At 41.4% G+C, this 14,587-nt stretch overlaps 2 protein-coding genes across 3 annotated transcripts in view; one reads left to right on the top strand and one right to left on the bottom strand.

Annotated features, from left to right (window-relative positions):
• dync1h1 (dynein, cytoplasmic 1, heavy chain 1) overlaps positions 1–10,281 on the top strand; it is a 32,886-nt gene extending 22,605 nt beyond the window's left edge. For both annotated transcript variants that reach the window (XM_084741956.1, XM_084741957.1), the window contains exons 53-77: positions 455–572; positions 857–1,072; positions 1,162–1,374; positions 1,753–1,880; positions 2,046–2,199; positions 2,317–2,463; positions 2,611–2,761; positions 2,880–3,133; positions 3,308–3,442; positions 3,541–3,635; positions 3,733–3,907; positions 4,056–4,131; positions 4,572–4,732; positions 4,824–4,935; positions 5,037–5,221; positions 5,337–5,450; positions 5,572–5,742; positions 6,084–6,301; positions 6,402–6,505; positions 7,522–7,730; positions 8,337–8,490; positions 8,707–8,849; positions 8,949–9,117; positions 9,557–9,681; positions 9,827–10,281. In XM_084741956.1, the coding sequence (XP_084598082.1) occupies positions 455–572; positions 857–1,072; positions 1,162–1,374; positions 1,753–1,880; positions 2,046–2,199; positions 2,317–2,463; positions 2,611–2,761; positions 2,880–3,133; positions 3,308–3,442; positions 3,541–3,635; positions 3,733–3,907; positions 4,056–4,131; positions 4,572–4,732; positions 4,824–4,935; positions 5,037–5,221; positions 5,337–5,450; positions 5,572–5,742; positions 6,084–6,301; positions 6,402–6,505; positions 7,522–7,730; positions 8,337–8,490; positions 8,707–8,849; positions 8,949–9,117; positions 9,557–9,681; positions 9,827–9,955 (3,856 nt within the window). In that variant the 3' untranslated portion in view covers positions 9,956–10,281. The remainder of the gene's footprint in view (positions 1–454; positions 573–856; positions 1,073–1,161; positions 1,375–1,752; positions 1,881–2,045; positions 2,200–2,316; positions 2,464–2,610; positions 2,762–2,879; positions 3,134–3,307; positions 3,443–3,540; positions 3,636–3,732; positions 3,908–4,055; positions 4,132–4,571; positions 4,733–4,823; positions 4,936–5,036; positions 5,222–5,336; positions 5,451–5,571; positions 5,743–6,083; positions 6,302–6,401; positions 6,506–7,521; positions 7,731–8,336; positions 8,491–8,706; positions 8,850–8,948; positions 9,118–9,556; positions 9,682–9,826) is intronic.
• A 1,608-nt stretch (positions 10,282–11,889) lies between these two features.
• LOC146310865 (uncharacterized) lies at positions 11,890–14,546 on the bottom strand. Its single transcript, XM_084742974.1, has 5 exons — positions 14,510–14,546; positions 14,203–14,255; positions 13,954–14,028; positions 12,889–12,981; positions 11,890–12,789 (listed from the first exon to the last, which is right to left on the bottom strand). Exons 1-5 carry the CDS (start codon positions 14,544–14,546, stop codon positions 12,166–12,168), a joined length of 882 nt encoding a protein of 293 aa, XP_084599100.1. The 3' UTR covers positions 11,890–12,165.
• Between the last annotated feature and the right edge of the window lie 41 nt (positions 14,547–14,587).

The following is a 14,587-nucleotide window of genomic DNA, read 5'->3' on the forward strand; positions in this document are numbered from 1 at the left end:
TAACAGTGACCACTGTGGTTAGTGGTTGCTGTTGTGATTTTGCATTTTTCACAGTGAAGATGGCAGAAATTGCACCCCTTCCCTCACCCCAAGCAAAATTTAAATGATCCTGTGCAGTGTTTCATTTACCAGGATTTAGGGCTGGGTGATATCTACCAAATCAAATATCACAATGTTTTTGACCAAATTCCTCAATACTTATATTTATTGAAAACGGCATCGCTTTACTATAATGCGGTCTTTAAAACCAGGAAGAAAACAAAACACTAAAGCCTTATCACATGATATCGAAATTCTCAGATGATAAATAGACTCATATCATGATATCAATATGTCAATATATTGCCCAGCCCTACTGTGATTCATGATAATTGTTCCACACTTAACATTGGAGCATTGGATTTTGAATGTGCTGCTGTTTCCTAACTTCTTGGACCATTTCTACTTTATTCAGTGACTCCATCCGTGAGAAAATGAAGAAGAACTACCTCTCCAACCCGAGCTACAACTACGACCAAGTCAACAGGGCTTCACTGGCCTGTGGGCCTATGGTGAAATGGGCCATTGCTCAGGTAAGGAAGTGAAAGTGAAGAAATGTTCTTAAACTCAACCAGTTATTGTCATTTTGCCTTAATTCTAATTTTGAATTGTCAATATTTTTTTATCTCCTTAGGAAAGTACACTGTATTTGCACAATAATGTTTAGTTTTACTGCAAAATTAGCCTTAAATTTATTTAACATTGGCATGAAAGTCTTACATTTAATTTGCTGATAGATGTAGCAACTTGGTGATAATTGGGTGGAGACAGTTCTCCTTTAACATTCTCCTTTAATCTTCTTCTACTACTCCACCAGCTCAATTATGCCGACATGTTGAAGCGCGTGGAACCTCTGCGTAATGAACTGCAGAAGCTTGAGGATGATGCCACGGACAACAAGACGAAGGCAGAGGAGGTGGAGCAGATGATCAGAGACCTGGAGGCTAGCATTGCCCGCTACAAGGAGGAGTACGCAGTCCTCATCTCAGAGGCCCAGGCCATCAAGGCCGACCTGGCTGCTGTTGAGGCCAAGGTAACTGGTTATCAAACCGGCCTTTAGTTCCCCTCAAACTTAAGTATCTTGCAGCATTTTTCTGAAATCTGGATCTTCTCTCCTCTCAGGTGAACCGCAGCACAGCCCTGCTGAAGAGTCTGTCAGCTGAGAGGGACCGCTGGGAGAAGACCAGCGAGACCTTCAAGAACCAGATGTCCACCATCGCTGGAGACTGTCTGCTCTCTGCAGCTTTCATCACCTACGCCGGCTACTTTGAACAGCAGATGAGACAGAACCTGTTCACCACTTGGTCTCACCACCTGCAGCAGGCCAACATTCAGGTAGTTAAAGATCCCATACACTGACAAATCCTAGTTTACCAACACTATCAATATTTATGTTCTAACTTTCTATTACTGTGCTTCCTGTGTTCATTTACACAGAAGAGAAAATATGTCAAATTATACTAACCAGCCATAAAATAACAATAAAAAGTAGGTAATCTTAGTGAGTGTAGGTTTTTTTGTGAATTTGGATTGTTTTTTAATGACTTTTTTTGTTTGACTATTGTTCTTTTAAATGTATCTCAAGGCACACACATATGTTGAGGACAGAATCTACCACATACCCTACTATATGCACAACTACGTATTTTACATTTTATGGCAGAAGACATAAAATTCTAAACTCCCACTGATGTGATTTTTTTTTTCTTCCAGTTCCGTACGGATATTGCCAGAACTGAGTACCTGTCCAATGCTGATGAGAGACTCCGCTGGCAAGCCAACTCCCTCCCAGCTGATGACCTCTGCACTGAGAACGCCATCATGCTCAAGAGGTTCAACAGGTCAGTGTCGTTCTCTTCGGGCATTGTAATGTTTTTTTGGTTTGTTACTGTTGCAGGGTTTCTGCAAGTCTTTAATATTTCTTAAATATGATTTTCACAGGTCTCAAAATTTATTGGATTATGAAAGTAACATGTTGATCTCTTCTCTACTGCTGCCCTTTCTAGGTACCCGCTTATCATCGATCCATCAGGCCAGGCCACAGAGTTCATCATGAATGAGTACAAAGACCGCAAGATCACCAGAACCAGTTTCCTGGATGACGCCTTCAGGAAGAACCTGGAAAGTGCTCTGCGTTTTGGAAACCCACTGTTGGTCCAGGTAAGAACAGCTAATTCACGCTGACAGTGTTTTATTGTGCACTTCTCATTGTCCAAGGCCCTCATAGTCATCAAGGCTTTGCTTATAGTTGCTTCTTCTTCTTTTCTTGCCTTAAAGGATGTAGAAAGTTATGACCCCATCCTGAACCCGGTGCTGAACAGAGAGGTCCGCAGAACTGGAGGTCGTGTCCTCATCACTCTGGGAGACCAGGACATCGATCTGTCACCTTCATTCGTCATCTTCCTTTCTACTCGAGACCCAACGGTGAGTATACAGTCATTTAGGTTTTATCTATTGATAATATAAGATTACCAGAGAGTATTTAACCAACTTTAATATGTCGAAGTCTCTGATTGAAATAGAGAATTTTCTTCATTAATCTCTGATTCATGTTGTGTCTTGTGTTTGCAGGTCGAGTTCGCACCAGACTTGTGTTCTCGTGTTACTTTTGTCAACTTCACTGTAACACGCAGCAGTCTTCAGAGCCAGTGTCTCAACGAGGTCCTCAAGGCTGAGAGGCCTGATGTGGACGAGAAACGCTCCGACCTCCTCAAACTGCAGGGTGAGACAGAAAACACAGTGGCAGGGCACAGCGGAGGGTGATGATGATGATGGAAGGTAATTCAGACTGAATTCACAGTGGAAAAGTCAATCAACAACTGTCCTCCTGTCTCATGTAGGTGAGTTCCAGCTGCGTCTGCGTCAGCTGGAAAAATCTCTGCTGCAGGCCCTCAATGAGGTGAAAGGCCGCATCCTTGATGACGACACCATCATCACCACGCTGGAGAACCTGAAGAAGGAGGCAGCTGAGGTGACCAGGAAGGTGGAGGAGACCGATATCGTCATGGCAGAGGTGGAGGCAGTGTCTCAGCAGTACCTGTCTCTGTCCTCTGCCTGCAGCAGCATCTACTTTACCATGGAGGCTCTCAACCAGGTCTGAACACATCTTACATGTACTTCCACCCAATCTTTGTTTTAGTTTATTTTATGATTATTTTTATTTCTCTGCTTAATTATCAATATCAATAGTATTTTCACATTATTATTTTTGTGTCAGCCAGCCATACAACTATGTAATAAACAAATCATTCTTTGTATCTTGCTTCAGATGCACTTCCTGTACCAGTACTCTCTTCACTTCTTCCTGGATACGTACCACACTGTGCTGTATGAGAACGCCAACCTCAAGAGCATCAGCGATCATTCACAGAGACTTGCTGTCATCACCAAGGACCTCTTCCAGGTTTGAGCTGCACATTAATAAAACAAAGCTAGTTTTCTTTGGCGGTATGATTGTAATCAACACACTTTGCTTACGACTGGGTTTTTTTTTTTATCTAGGTGGTGTTCAACAGAGCAGCAAGAGGTATGCTGCACCAGGATCACATCACGTTCGCCATGCTGCTGGCTAAGATCAGTCTGAAGGGCATAACCAGGTAGGAGACCAGTGTTTCACTAATCTACCACCAGTGGTAGGATCACATAAACATCAGACAACATAGGTCTTAATTGTTTCAATCCATCTCTTTCCAGCGAGCCCTCATATGATGCAGAGTTCCAGCACTTCCTGCGCGGTAAGGAGATCGTTCTGACCGGCATGTCTCTGCCTAAAGTCAAAGGCCTCTCCACTGAGCAGAGTGAGGCTATGGTCCGCCTCAGCCGCCTGCCAGCATTCAGCGACCTGGTGGACAAGGTTTCAGCTGATGAGGTGAGTATTGATGGATACTGTCCGTTGGTATCGCATATATTGAGATAATTAAAGCTGTGTATGAACAAACTTATATTTACTTGCATGCCTCCTAAAAAAATGACTTTCTGTGAATAAAAACGTGATTGTTTTGTTGTGTGACTTTCAGCAATACTTCATGTGGCTCGAGAGCAACACTCCAGAGCTGGCTGTTCCTTATCTGTGGTCAGAGGAGAAGCAGTCCAGTGAGTAGATGGATACATCCAATAGATGCATACATTAAAGGGCTAGTTCAGATAATTTGAAGGGTGATTGTATGAGGCACTCATCCATAGTCAGTGTATCGACTAAACTAGATGGAGTTCAGCAGCATGTGCCCACTTGGGAGAAGCAGAGAGGCGCACCAGTAGGGACGCTAAGCACTGCTGTGGACAGGGCCAACAACAAAACGAAATTTTATCCTGTTTGGACCTTTTTAAGTGGCTAAAATACATTTTATCACTGACCCTGTCCATTTCATACCCTGTTCAGTTCATATCTTAGCTTCTGTGTTAGTACTGTCATCTGCTTTTCAAAACTGGGAGTGTGCCATCCACCATCTACTGTAGCTGATACATTGACTATTGGTTAATAGTGATGTATATATTCTATATCTACATGACCTTCTCTGCTCTTCCCTGCTCAGCTCCCATTGGCCAGGCAGTACACCAGCTGCTGCTGATTCAGGCTTTCCGCCCCGACCGTCTGCTGGCCATGTCACACATCTTTGTCTCAAAGGTGCTGGGAGAGTCCTTCATGAACATCATCGAGCAGCCACTTGATCTGGCTAATATTGTGGATAGTGAGGTACTAAACATTTCCTCCGTAATTATTCTTTCCAGAGGCCATCGTTGGTGTTGTTGAAACTGTTGCTGATGTTCCTCTCTTGTGTTTGCAGGTGAAGCCCAGCACTCCAGTCCTGATGTGCTCTGTACCTGGTTATGATGCCAGCGGCCTTGTCAGAGATCTTGCTGCTGAGCAGAACAAACAGATCACTTCCATCTCCATTGGTAAGGAAGGAAAAAGCTCATACTCTTGACTTGAGGATCTTATTTATGTGTCAAAAGTTAATTTAGGAAATGGCTAATAAATGTTCATAAACTGTTGACAGGTTCGGCTGAGGGCTTCAACAAGGCAGACAGAGACATCAACACTGCGGTCAAGTCTGGCAGGTGGGTGATGCTGGAGAACGTCCACCTGGCCCCTGGATGGCTGATGCAGCTCGAGAAGAAGCTCCACTCTATGCAGCCCCATGCAAGCTTCAGGCTTTTCCTGACCATGGAGATCAACCCCAAGGTAAACCACACCAGCCATAAACGAAGTTCTAGCGTTTCATAATCTTAATAATGAAAACTTAAGTGACACTTCTTCTTTCATTCCTCAAAGTCTCAGTACTGTGTTTTCCTGACAGGTCCCAGTGAATCTGCTTCGTGCCGGTCGTATCTTTGTGTTCGAGCCTCCTCCTGGTGTCAAGGCCAACATGCTCAGAACCTTCAGCAGCATCCCTGTGGCTCGCATGTGCAAGGTGACTTCGTCTTATTTAATTTTTCCACCAAAAAGATCTCTCACTTCTATCCATGGTGCTGACACACTTCCTCCCCATTTGCCATCTTAATGACTTTTTTTTTTGTACCATGTTTCCACAGGCTCCCAACGAGCGTGCTCGTCTCTACTTCCTGCTGGCGTGGTTCCACGCAGTCATTCAGGAGCGTCTGCGATATGCACCACTGGGCTGGTCCAAGAAATATGAGTTTGGAGAGTCAGACCTCCGCTCTGCCTGTGACACCGTGGACACCTGGCTGGATGACACCGCTAAGGTTGGAGATAATTTCAGAAATCATATTCTTTGAATGTGTGAAGAATTTAATTGAATTGAATTCATGTGTGAATTGAATTGAAAAAAACACAACATGGGAGACTCTGGCAATGGTTTATGCAATAACTCTAAAATAGTAATTGCTTCCAGAAAGGAGAAACAAAAGAACGATCTCACAATTAATAGTAAAAGTACCTACACATCAATTCCCATTAAATTCACACAGTTCTTAAAAATACTAAATTAACCAGATAAAGGACTTAAGTGTAAGAGTTTTGAAAGCATGAATATAACATTGTTACACTTCTTCCCACACACACACACACACACACACACACGCAGGGTCGTCAAAATATTGCTCCAGACAAGATCCCCTGGGCGGCTCTGAAGACTCTGATGGCCCTGTCCATCTATGGTGGCCGCATTGACAACGAGTTTGACCAGCGTCTTCTCAACACCTTCCTGGAGCGCATCTTCACCAAGGGAAGCTTCGACAGCGAGTTCAAACTGGCTCTCAAGGTTGACGGACACAAGGACATCAAGATGCCCGATGGCATTCGGTCAGTATAGCCTCAAACAGGCGGATTCCAGTTTATTAATATTGAACAAATGCTTCCCCGATTAACTTTAAAATGACTTATGGTTTTGATTTTGTCACAGGCGTGAGGAGTTCATGCACTGGGTAGAGATGCTTCCCGACACCCAGACTCCATCTTGGCTTGGGTTGCCTAGCAACGCTGAAAAGGTCTTGCTCACCACTCAGGGTACGCCAAAGCCGATCATCTCAATCATCTGATCTGCACTCTGGTGCTCTGTTGGTCACTGGACCAAAAAAAAAATCCTGATTCTTCTTCCTCAAACCATCTGACCAGATTTCATGTTCTCACAGCCAATCATTAACCATCTCTCTCTGTTCTAGTGTCTCGACTTTTATTTTGACAGGGTGTCTGAGTGCAACAAGAGATCAAGATCTTATTTTTTGTCTGCCTGGGGCAGAATACTGTGTGTGTGTGTGTGTGTGTGTGTGTGGCAATAATATGAGCTCCCTCTGCTAATCTCATCTTCACTTCTTAGTTGTCTGTGGTATCACAAGTAGGCCCTAGTTGCAGTCTTGTATATCGTAGTTGTGCAGTTGTAGCCATCATGCTTTCAAGGTGCTCTGCGTAGAGGAAGGGTGTGTGTATCCTCACCCTCCAGCAGCTGTATTTCACAGCCATCATGTCGCTTTGCAGAATTATCATCCCCACCCCATCCTCAGATTAGAGTTGAAAACCACACGCACACCTCCCCGTCCCCTCGATCACATCCTCCCTCCCTGTTTTTACAGATTGATTTCCCATCCACACCTCCTCCAAATTCACAGTCCTGGCTACTGAAGCCTCGACCTGCCATACTCCTCCTCTCCTTCATCCTCACTCCCACCCTTTAGTTTGTCTCCCAAACCCTCCATCAGTTATGTTCATTTCTTTTCACAGATCCAGTGAGGAATGCGGTTATTTTATCCATTTGGAAACCTTGTTGAATGTTACATTTGATTGAAGTGTTGCCTGAAGCCTTATGTGTGTCTGTCGTCCTGCCCAGTGTAGTCCTAATTTGTTTTTCTGGCTCCTCTTTTGTTAAAGAAAAAACAAACAAACCTTGTATTAACACACCCTCTTGAGGTAAGTTGTTTGTTTCTTTGTTCCACTATTAATTTCTTCTCCCCCCTACCTCCCACCATGGCCTTGTCTTCCACCTCCCTCCCTTCCCGCTCACTTGTTCCCTCCGCCGGGCTGCACAGGCATTGACATGATGGGTAAGATGCTGAAAATGCAGATGTTGGAGGATGAGGATGACCTTGCCTATGAGACGGAGAAGAAGGAGCGCACTTCGTCCACATCTGACGCCCAGCCGGCCTGGATGAGGACCCTCCACACCACCGCCTGCAACTGGCTGCAGCTCATGCCACAAACAGTCAATCCACTCAAACGCACGGTGGAGAACATCAAGGTAACGGCAGGAATGAGAGGAGAGGTGGTTGGCCAACTGAATTTAGGCAACAGGCCTGTTGTCTACAAGAAGCTGTATATCCTGTGCAGTTACTGCCATGCTTATCAGTTGTTTTATAATTTTAAATTTTTTTCAGCTCTACTCATGAGGTAACAAATAAGTTAAATGAAAAATAAAAGCACTTAACAGCATTTAACAGGGTTTCTGTAGGTTCTTTAAAAGTCTAAAATCTGAATATTAGGCCTTATAATTTCTTTAATTTGATATTTGACAGATCTTAAAAAATGATTGTATTATGAAATACACATTACTGAACTTGCTTTAACATCAGTCTCACTTTTAAATGCGTTTTTGGCAAAATTAGTTTTGATCATGATGTAACCACTAATTACCACTAAAACTGCAATTTGTATTTTTGCCAGTATGGATGTGAAAAGGATCTCAAATTGCATTCATAATTGTCTTAAAAAATCTTATATTTAACTAGTTGAAATCTGCAGAAACCCCAATTTCAGCAGTTAAAATATGTACTTGCTTTTCTTTGCTTCTTCATTGTTGCTTCTGTATTCGATTTAATACCCTTGTCCAAACCCACACACACTTCAGGACCCACTGTTCCGGTTCTTTGAGCGTGAGGTGAAGATGGGCGGCAAGATGCTGCAGGAGGTCCGTCAGGATCTGTCCGATGTGGTGCAAGTCTGTGAGGGCAAGAAGAAGCAGACCAACTACCTGCGTACACTAATCAGCGACCTTGTTAAAGGTAAAAATTTATTTGTTCAATCTATAGTCCTTTTTTAAGATAAAAAAAATAAAAGCAAAACCAAAATGCACCTCGAATTAATAACGCTGAAGTTAATATAGGAAAATCCCCGCACACTTAAAATTCCTAATTGTCAGTCTTGAGCATCTAGAGGTCCTTGAACAGAATTATCCTTTGAGGAATAACTGATGCACACCTATTTTTCCTTCTCCCCAGGTATCCTCCCTCGCAGCTGGTGTCGCTACACAGTTCCAGCCGCCATGACTGTGATCCAGTGGGTGGCAGACTTCAGTGAGCGTATCAAACAGCTGCAGCAGATCTCCCAGGGGGCTGCCAGTGGAGGTGCAAAGGAACTGAAGGTACAGTTTGGTTAACCGTTTGAGAATCAAACAACCTGTGACTTTTAAACAGTGTAACAGAGCCACTCACAGAACTGTCCTCTTCTGCTCCCTCTCCAGAACATCCATGTGTGCCTTGGCAGCCTGTTTGTGCCAGAGGCTTACATCACTGCCACCCGGCAGTACGTGGCCCAGGCCAACAGCTGGTCTCTGGAAGAGCTGTGTCTGGAGGTCAACGTCACCACCGCCCAGGGAGCCCAACTGGACGCCTGCAGCTTTGGCATCAAAGGTCAGACACGCAGCACGTTGCCTGCTGTAGACATGAGTTACATAACCAGGTTAAACTGTGACAATAGAGGTATATGTGAAGTAGGAAAGTGTCCTCCAGATGTACATGGGGTCATGAGCAGAGATCTGTAAAAGAAGTAGTAGAAGTAAAAAGAAAGTCACACTAATTCTGTAGCTCCCTTGTCCTTGTCTAAATATTTTCTAAAGTTCACTTAGTACAAAATGCTGTAGTTTGATGAAATCACACACATTGTGTGTGTGTGTGTGTGTGTGTGTGTGTGTGTGTGTATATAGTTAACTGAGAAGAGTATACCTGTATTTTAACATTTGATGTTAAGTTATATTGCAAAATTGGCTTTTTCATTAGATTAAATGTATATTGGAGATTTGTAAAATTTAGTTTTAAGGATTCTAATGCTGAATGTGGTCGTGTGTCACAGGTCTGAAACTGCAGGGAGCTACTTGTGCCAACAACAAGCTGTCTCTGTCAACCTCCATCTCCACTGAGCTGCCTCTCACTCAGCTCCGTTGGATCAAGCAGAGCACTGCTGAGAAGAGACACATGGTATGAACACAGTACAAAACCAGTCCTTTTTCTATCAAATTATCTACAGAAAATGTGTAACAATGCTGTAAATGCGTTCATCAAATGTTTTTGCTTCAGTTTTGGATGAATCTCTCCTCACATTTAGTTTTTCTCCTTGTTGCAGGTGACTCTGCCCGTGTACCTGAACTTCACCAGGTCTGACCTCATTTTCACCGTGGACTTCGACATCGCCACCAAAGAAGATCCACACAGCTTCTACGAGCGTGGAGTCGCTGTCCTGTGCACCGAGTAGATTAAACAAGTCATTCCTTAAGACCAGAAATCATCAATAATCATTTACATTCATTCATTTATTAGCCTCCAATTAAAATGTAGTTTGTAGCCTGTTGCATTCCAATACGAAACATAGTTGGGAACATTTTGTGGATCAGTAATTAACATGTAGCCATTCGTAGTGTTTGTGGAAAGTGTCTCAGAAGGTCAAGGGGATGTTGTCAGATGGTAAAATGAAGGGATAATGAAATGTGGAAAAAGGAAGTTGGAAGTGAAAGATGTTTTTATGAAAGAGCCTGTATGTTTTTAGATTGAATAAAGCTTGTTGGAATTAAATGAACTGCATTAATGACTTCAGCATTGTTTGTGTCCACGTAAATGTTTAATTTACAGTTTGATTTGAGAATAAGGGTTCAGGCTCATATAGCTCTAAATGTTTATTACCTGACCCTCAGACTCAAAGTGAATATTTATGATTCTCTCAATACTTTTTAAGTATTCCGTCAACCATTGAAATCTACTTGTCAGTCTGCCAGACTTCTAGAGGCAACTCAAATTTAACAAGATAATGTCTGATAACCTATTTCGGTCAGAATAGATAACATTTGTCACTGTTGGAGACATTTCTGTGAGAGAATCTCACTCTTGTCTTTTATACATTTGGTTTGGCAGACAGGATTGTGGATGGTATCACAGAAAATGTACCTCATGAATTTGCTGAGGAAATAAAGGTTTCTTGTCTTAGTCAGGACACTTGGGACACAGAATCTGAAAAGTGCACAGTGGACATCATCGTTGTGCTGAACTTCAGTTCCTGCTCTCTGTCACTGAATTCTTGACTGTCAAACACCATTTTATAAACCTAACGTTTAAAATGTCAGGAGTCGGAGCTGTGAAGCAAAATGATACGAAAATGCTAAAATTTCCAGTGCATTACTGCCACCTGCTGGTTGGAGAAAAACTTTCCCTGCTAAAAGGGTTTTTGTTTTTGAGGAAGTTTTTCCTCTACAGAATCATGGATGTAATGAGAGAAGGTGTGATTTGAGATTTGGGGCTACATGAATAAAATATGACTTGACTAGTTTTGCAAGAGAAAAAAGTACGTACAGTTCAATAAGAGGAAATGAAACTAAATCTGCAAACTATTAAAGAAGATAATAAGTTTCACAATACTTGTGTGAGAACATGTCTAAGAAAAGAGCACAAGAATATAAGACTTTCATTCTTATCTGCAACAAAAACGTGGAATACATTGTTAAGCTGTATGTTCGTCTAGACTTAAGAAAACTTTCTCAGATCCTTTACTTAAGTACAACTAACACTACTACAGTGTGAAAATATTCTGTTACAAGTAGAAGTCCTGCATTTGAAATTCCCCTCAAGTAAAAGTACAGATGTATTACCAGCATAATGTACTATAAGGATCAAAGGTGAAATTTCTCCCAATGCAAAAATGGTCCTTTTCAAAGAGTTAAATGATTTAGTCTTCAAGGTCCAAAAAATAACAGAGAAGACCTTTGAGTGTATATGTGGTCTTTACACTGTATCATATGTCATTGTATAGAAAATCAAAGTAACTATAGAAGGTAAATAAATGCAATGGGGTAAAAAGTATAATATTTTCCTCTGAAATGTTGTGGAGTTGAAGTATAATGTTGTGAAGGTAAAGTACAAGTCACTCAAAATTGTAAAGTACATGGGTAAATTTGTTACTTTCCACCACTATGCTTTTGAAAAGAATCAAGTCATGTATATATATTTTTCTTATTTAGAGTAATTTGCTGAAAGTAAAATCTGAGCAGCTTGTCATTATAACAAAAAGACTTTGATAGGACACTTGTGGTTCAAATTCAGTGGAGTTATAGTTACATGGTGCCATCTTAATCAATAAATCAGAAGGTGTTAAAACGTTAGCAGATACAGATACTTAGCTCATACAAATAAAGAACAGTATTATGTTTTCTTTTTCTTTTTTTTTATTGGTCTATGGCAAAACAATTAGTTTCTTAATTTCCAGTGCATAGGTTGTGCTTTGGTCTACTTGGAGACACAACAAAAATCATAATAACTTAAAGAGACAATCGGCACAGTATGCAACACCTCAAAATAAATGGAGGTAGAAAAACAAACCCTTGTGTCTCTTTACATGAGTAAACACAGTGCATTGCCAAGTAACTATTTATGACATTTCATTCTATCATTTAAGGCATTAAATATGACTGCAGTGCTTCAGTCTGTCAGTCCGTGGTTAGACTCTCCTCCCTCCTGTTCATCCTCCATGTTGATGAGACACTGCCTCTTTCTTTGCCCCAGCTCCACCACCTCCGCTCCGGGGAAGCCCAGCTTTCTCTTGTAAAGAGATCGGAGGTTACAGGGACTGGGGGATCTTTCAGAGGAGCTGTCCAACATCTGGGACAAACTCCCCTCCACTGGGGTTGCAGGTCCAGCTGTTTGAGGTGTGGGGGATCTTGCAGTGTGTAAGCCCGAGTCATCAAATTGGCAATGCAGTTCTAAGTCTGTATTTTGGGTGTGCATTGATGAATCGTCTGCAATTTCCTCTTTAAGATCTCCACGACCGTTCCTATCACTGTCAATATCAAGCTCACAGACCCACAGCTGCTCAGAGTCACTCCCACATTTCATCTGGACATCTGTTACAGGATCTCTCATCCCATTTTTCACAGTTTCTCTGAGGAAGGCAGGGTGATGAAGGATAAATCTCCTGCTCCTGCCTGAGAACCGACAGCCTCCTCCTCCACCTTTTCCCTGCTGCCTTGTCCGCCTGCTGGAGACGCCCACATCGACGTTTGACTCATCAGAATCCTCAGAGCTCCCATCATATGGGTCCAAAAACTACAATCGCAGGCACACAAGCAGTCATTCATAAACACATAGATGAGCAGGGTGCATTTGCAACAAAAAGGGATGGATTAGAGAAAGGAGAATGCTTACCAAAGAATAACAGCCATGCCTTCCTGCGGGCTTGTGTGTTAACGGCAGTGTCTGCCGAAAAGTCTCACTCTCTGGTGCACTGCTCACACATCCCTGCTCAATGAGGAATTCAGTGATTTTTACATTAACAAGACAATAATTAATTTCTAAATTAAAAATCTCAATGCATGCTGGAGCCCATCCAAATGTTGACCGCCTAAATGATGTTGCTCAGGCCAGAAGAGACAAGAATGTGGATGTAGGAAGGTGTGTCAGTGGTGGTGCCAAGAAAATGGGCGTGTAGATTAGGTTTATGGGAAAGAAACTCAATTTGATCCCATTTTATGGCATGTAGGAGCCCATTCCTGCCAATGTGATGAAAAAAACATCCTGTGTGTCATTATAATGAGAAACTTTCTCAAAATAATGAGTTAGTATCTGAAAATAATAAATGTGTCTCAAAATAAGGTGAAACTTTATCAAAAAAATGAGAAACTTTCTCAAAATAATGTCTTAGGATCTAAAACAATAAATAATGACTTGGACACCAATTCATCATTTCTCATTATTCTGATGTGGTAAATTAGGTCTATATACTGTCTTCATATACATGCTGTATTTATATACACACTCAAAATGATTATTTCTTTTCTTCAGCACATTAAAACAGATGTTACTGAACTATAAACAACCAAAATTATGTTTTGTGATAGAATTCTACAGAAGGAAATTAAAATAAAACACGACAATGTTTCATGTTTCTAAATTCGTGAACTTTAAAGCCTCGAGCAGAGTTGTGTTCATGCTGTGCAAAATGCAGAAGTGTTGAGGTTATCTGACTTATTTTATTTCTTTGTCAAAAAAGCAAACTATTTAGTCCGACAGAATTACTATGAAAGTAATGGAATTACAATTTCAGGCAGTTTCAAGCACTTCATCCTTAATCCAAGCACTTCAAGCGTTTTTAAGGATTTCCTGACTGAGTTAAACTCTAAGCCATTTAAAACATATCTACACTACATAAATTTACATTGTCACTCATCCATTTGTGCTTATTGTGTTTGTCCTGTTCACATTCTGAAATACCATAGTGCTGGTGTCTGACCATCTTGGACTGATCTCGGAGTCAGAATCTGTGCTGGATTCCACTTTACACATCTCCTGACAGAAAACAGACCAAAAAAAACCACTCCAGTATGTATTCATAATATTATAAATATTATATATTAAGTCACAAATTAAATGCAACAAGTGATTTTAAGATCTTCTGAGAAAATCTTAGAAAAGGCTTGAGCTCTCTCAGTATGGTGATGAAATGTGGCTCACTCATCTCACCATGTATTTGAAAGCAAGCTGGTCCACTTTGCTGGGTGAACATCTCTTGTGGTCTAATTGGAGAGAAAAAAAATGAATGTAGAGCAATAAAGTATTTAAACACTTTCAAATGACACCAAAAGTAAGTACACACTTTTTGTTTGTTTTAAAAATTGTATCCAGAAAAAAAACTACATCAAATTATTACTTAGTCATGCAGTGCCATGATAATACTTTCAAGAAAAAAAATCTGTAAAATACCAATATTTTTAATTCTGCAAAAAAAAAAAAAAAAAAAAAAAAAAAATTCACATCAAAATATGCTTACCTGAAAGTACGAGCTGTCGTCTTCTCCTATATGCCATGACATTGGGTGCGTATAACTTTTTTTGGACCACGAGACAGG

This window comes from Lutjanus erythropterus, chromosome 18 (assembly GCF_056507025.1).
Source record: "Lutjanus erythropterus isolate fLutEry1 chromosome 18, fLutEry1.hap2, whole genome shotgun sequence".
Taxonomy (NCBI): Eukaryota; Metazoa; Chordata; class Actinopteri; order Lutjaniformes; family Lutjanidae; genus Lutjanus; species Lutjanus erythropterus.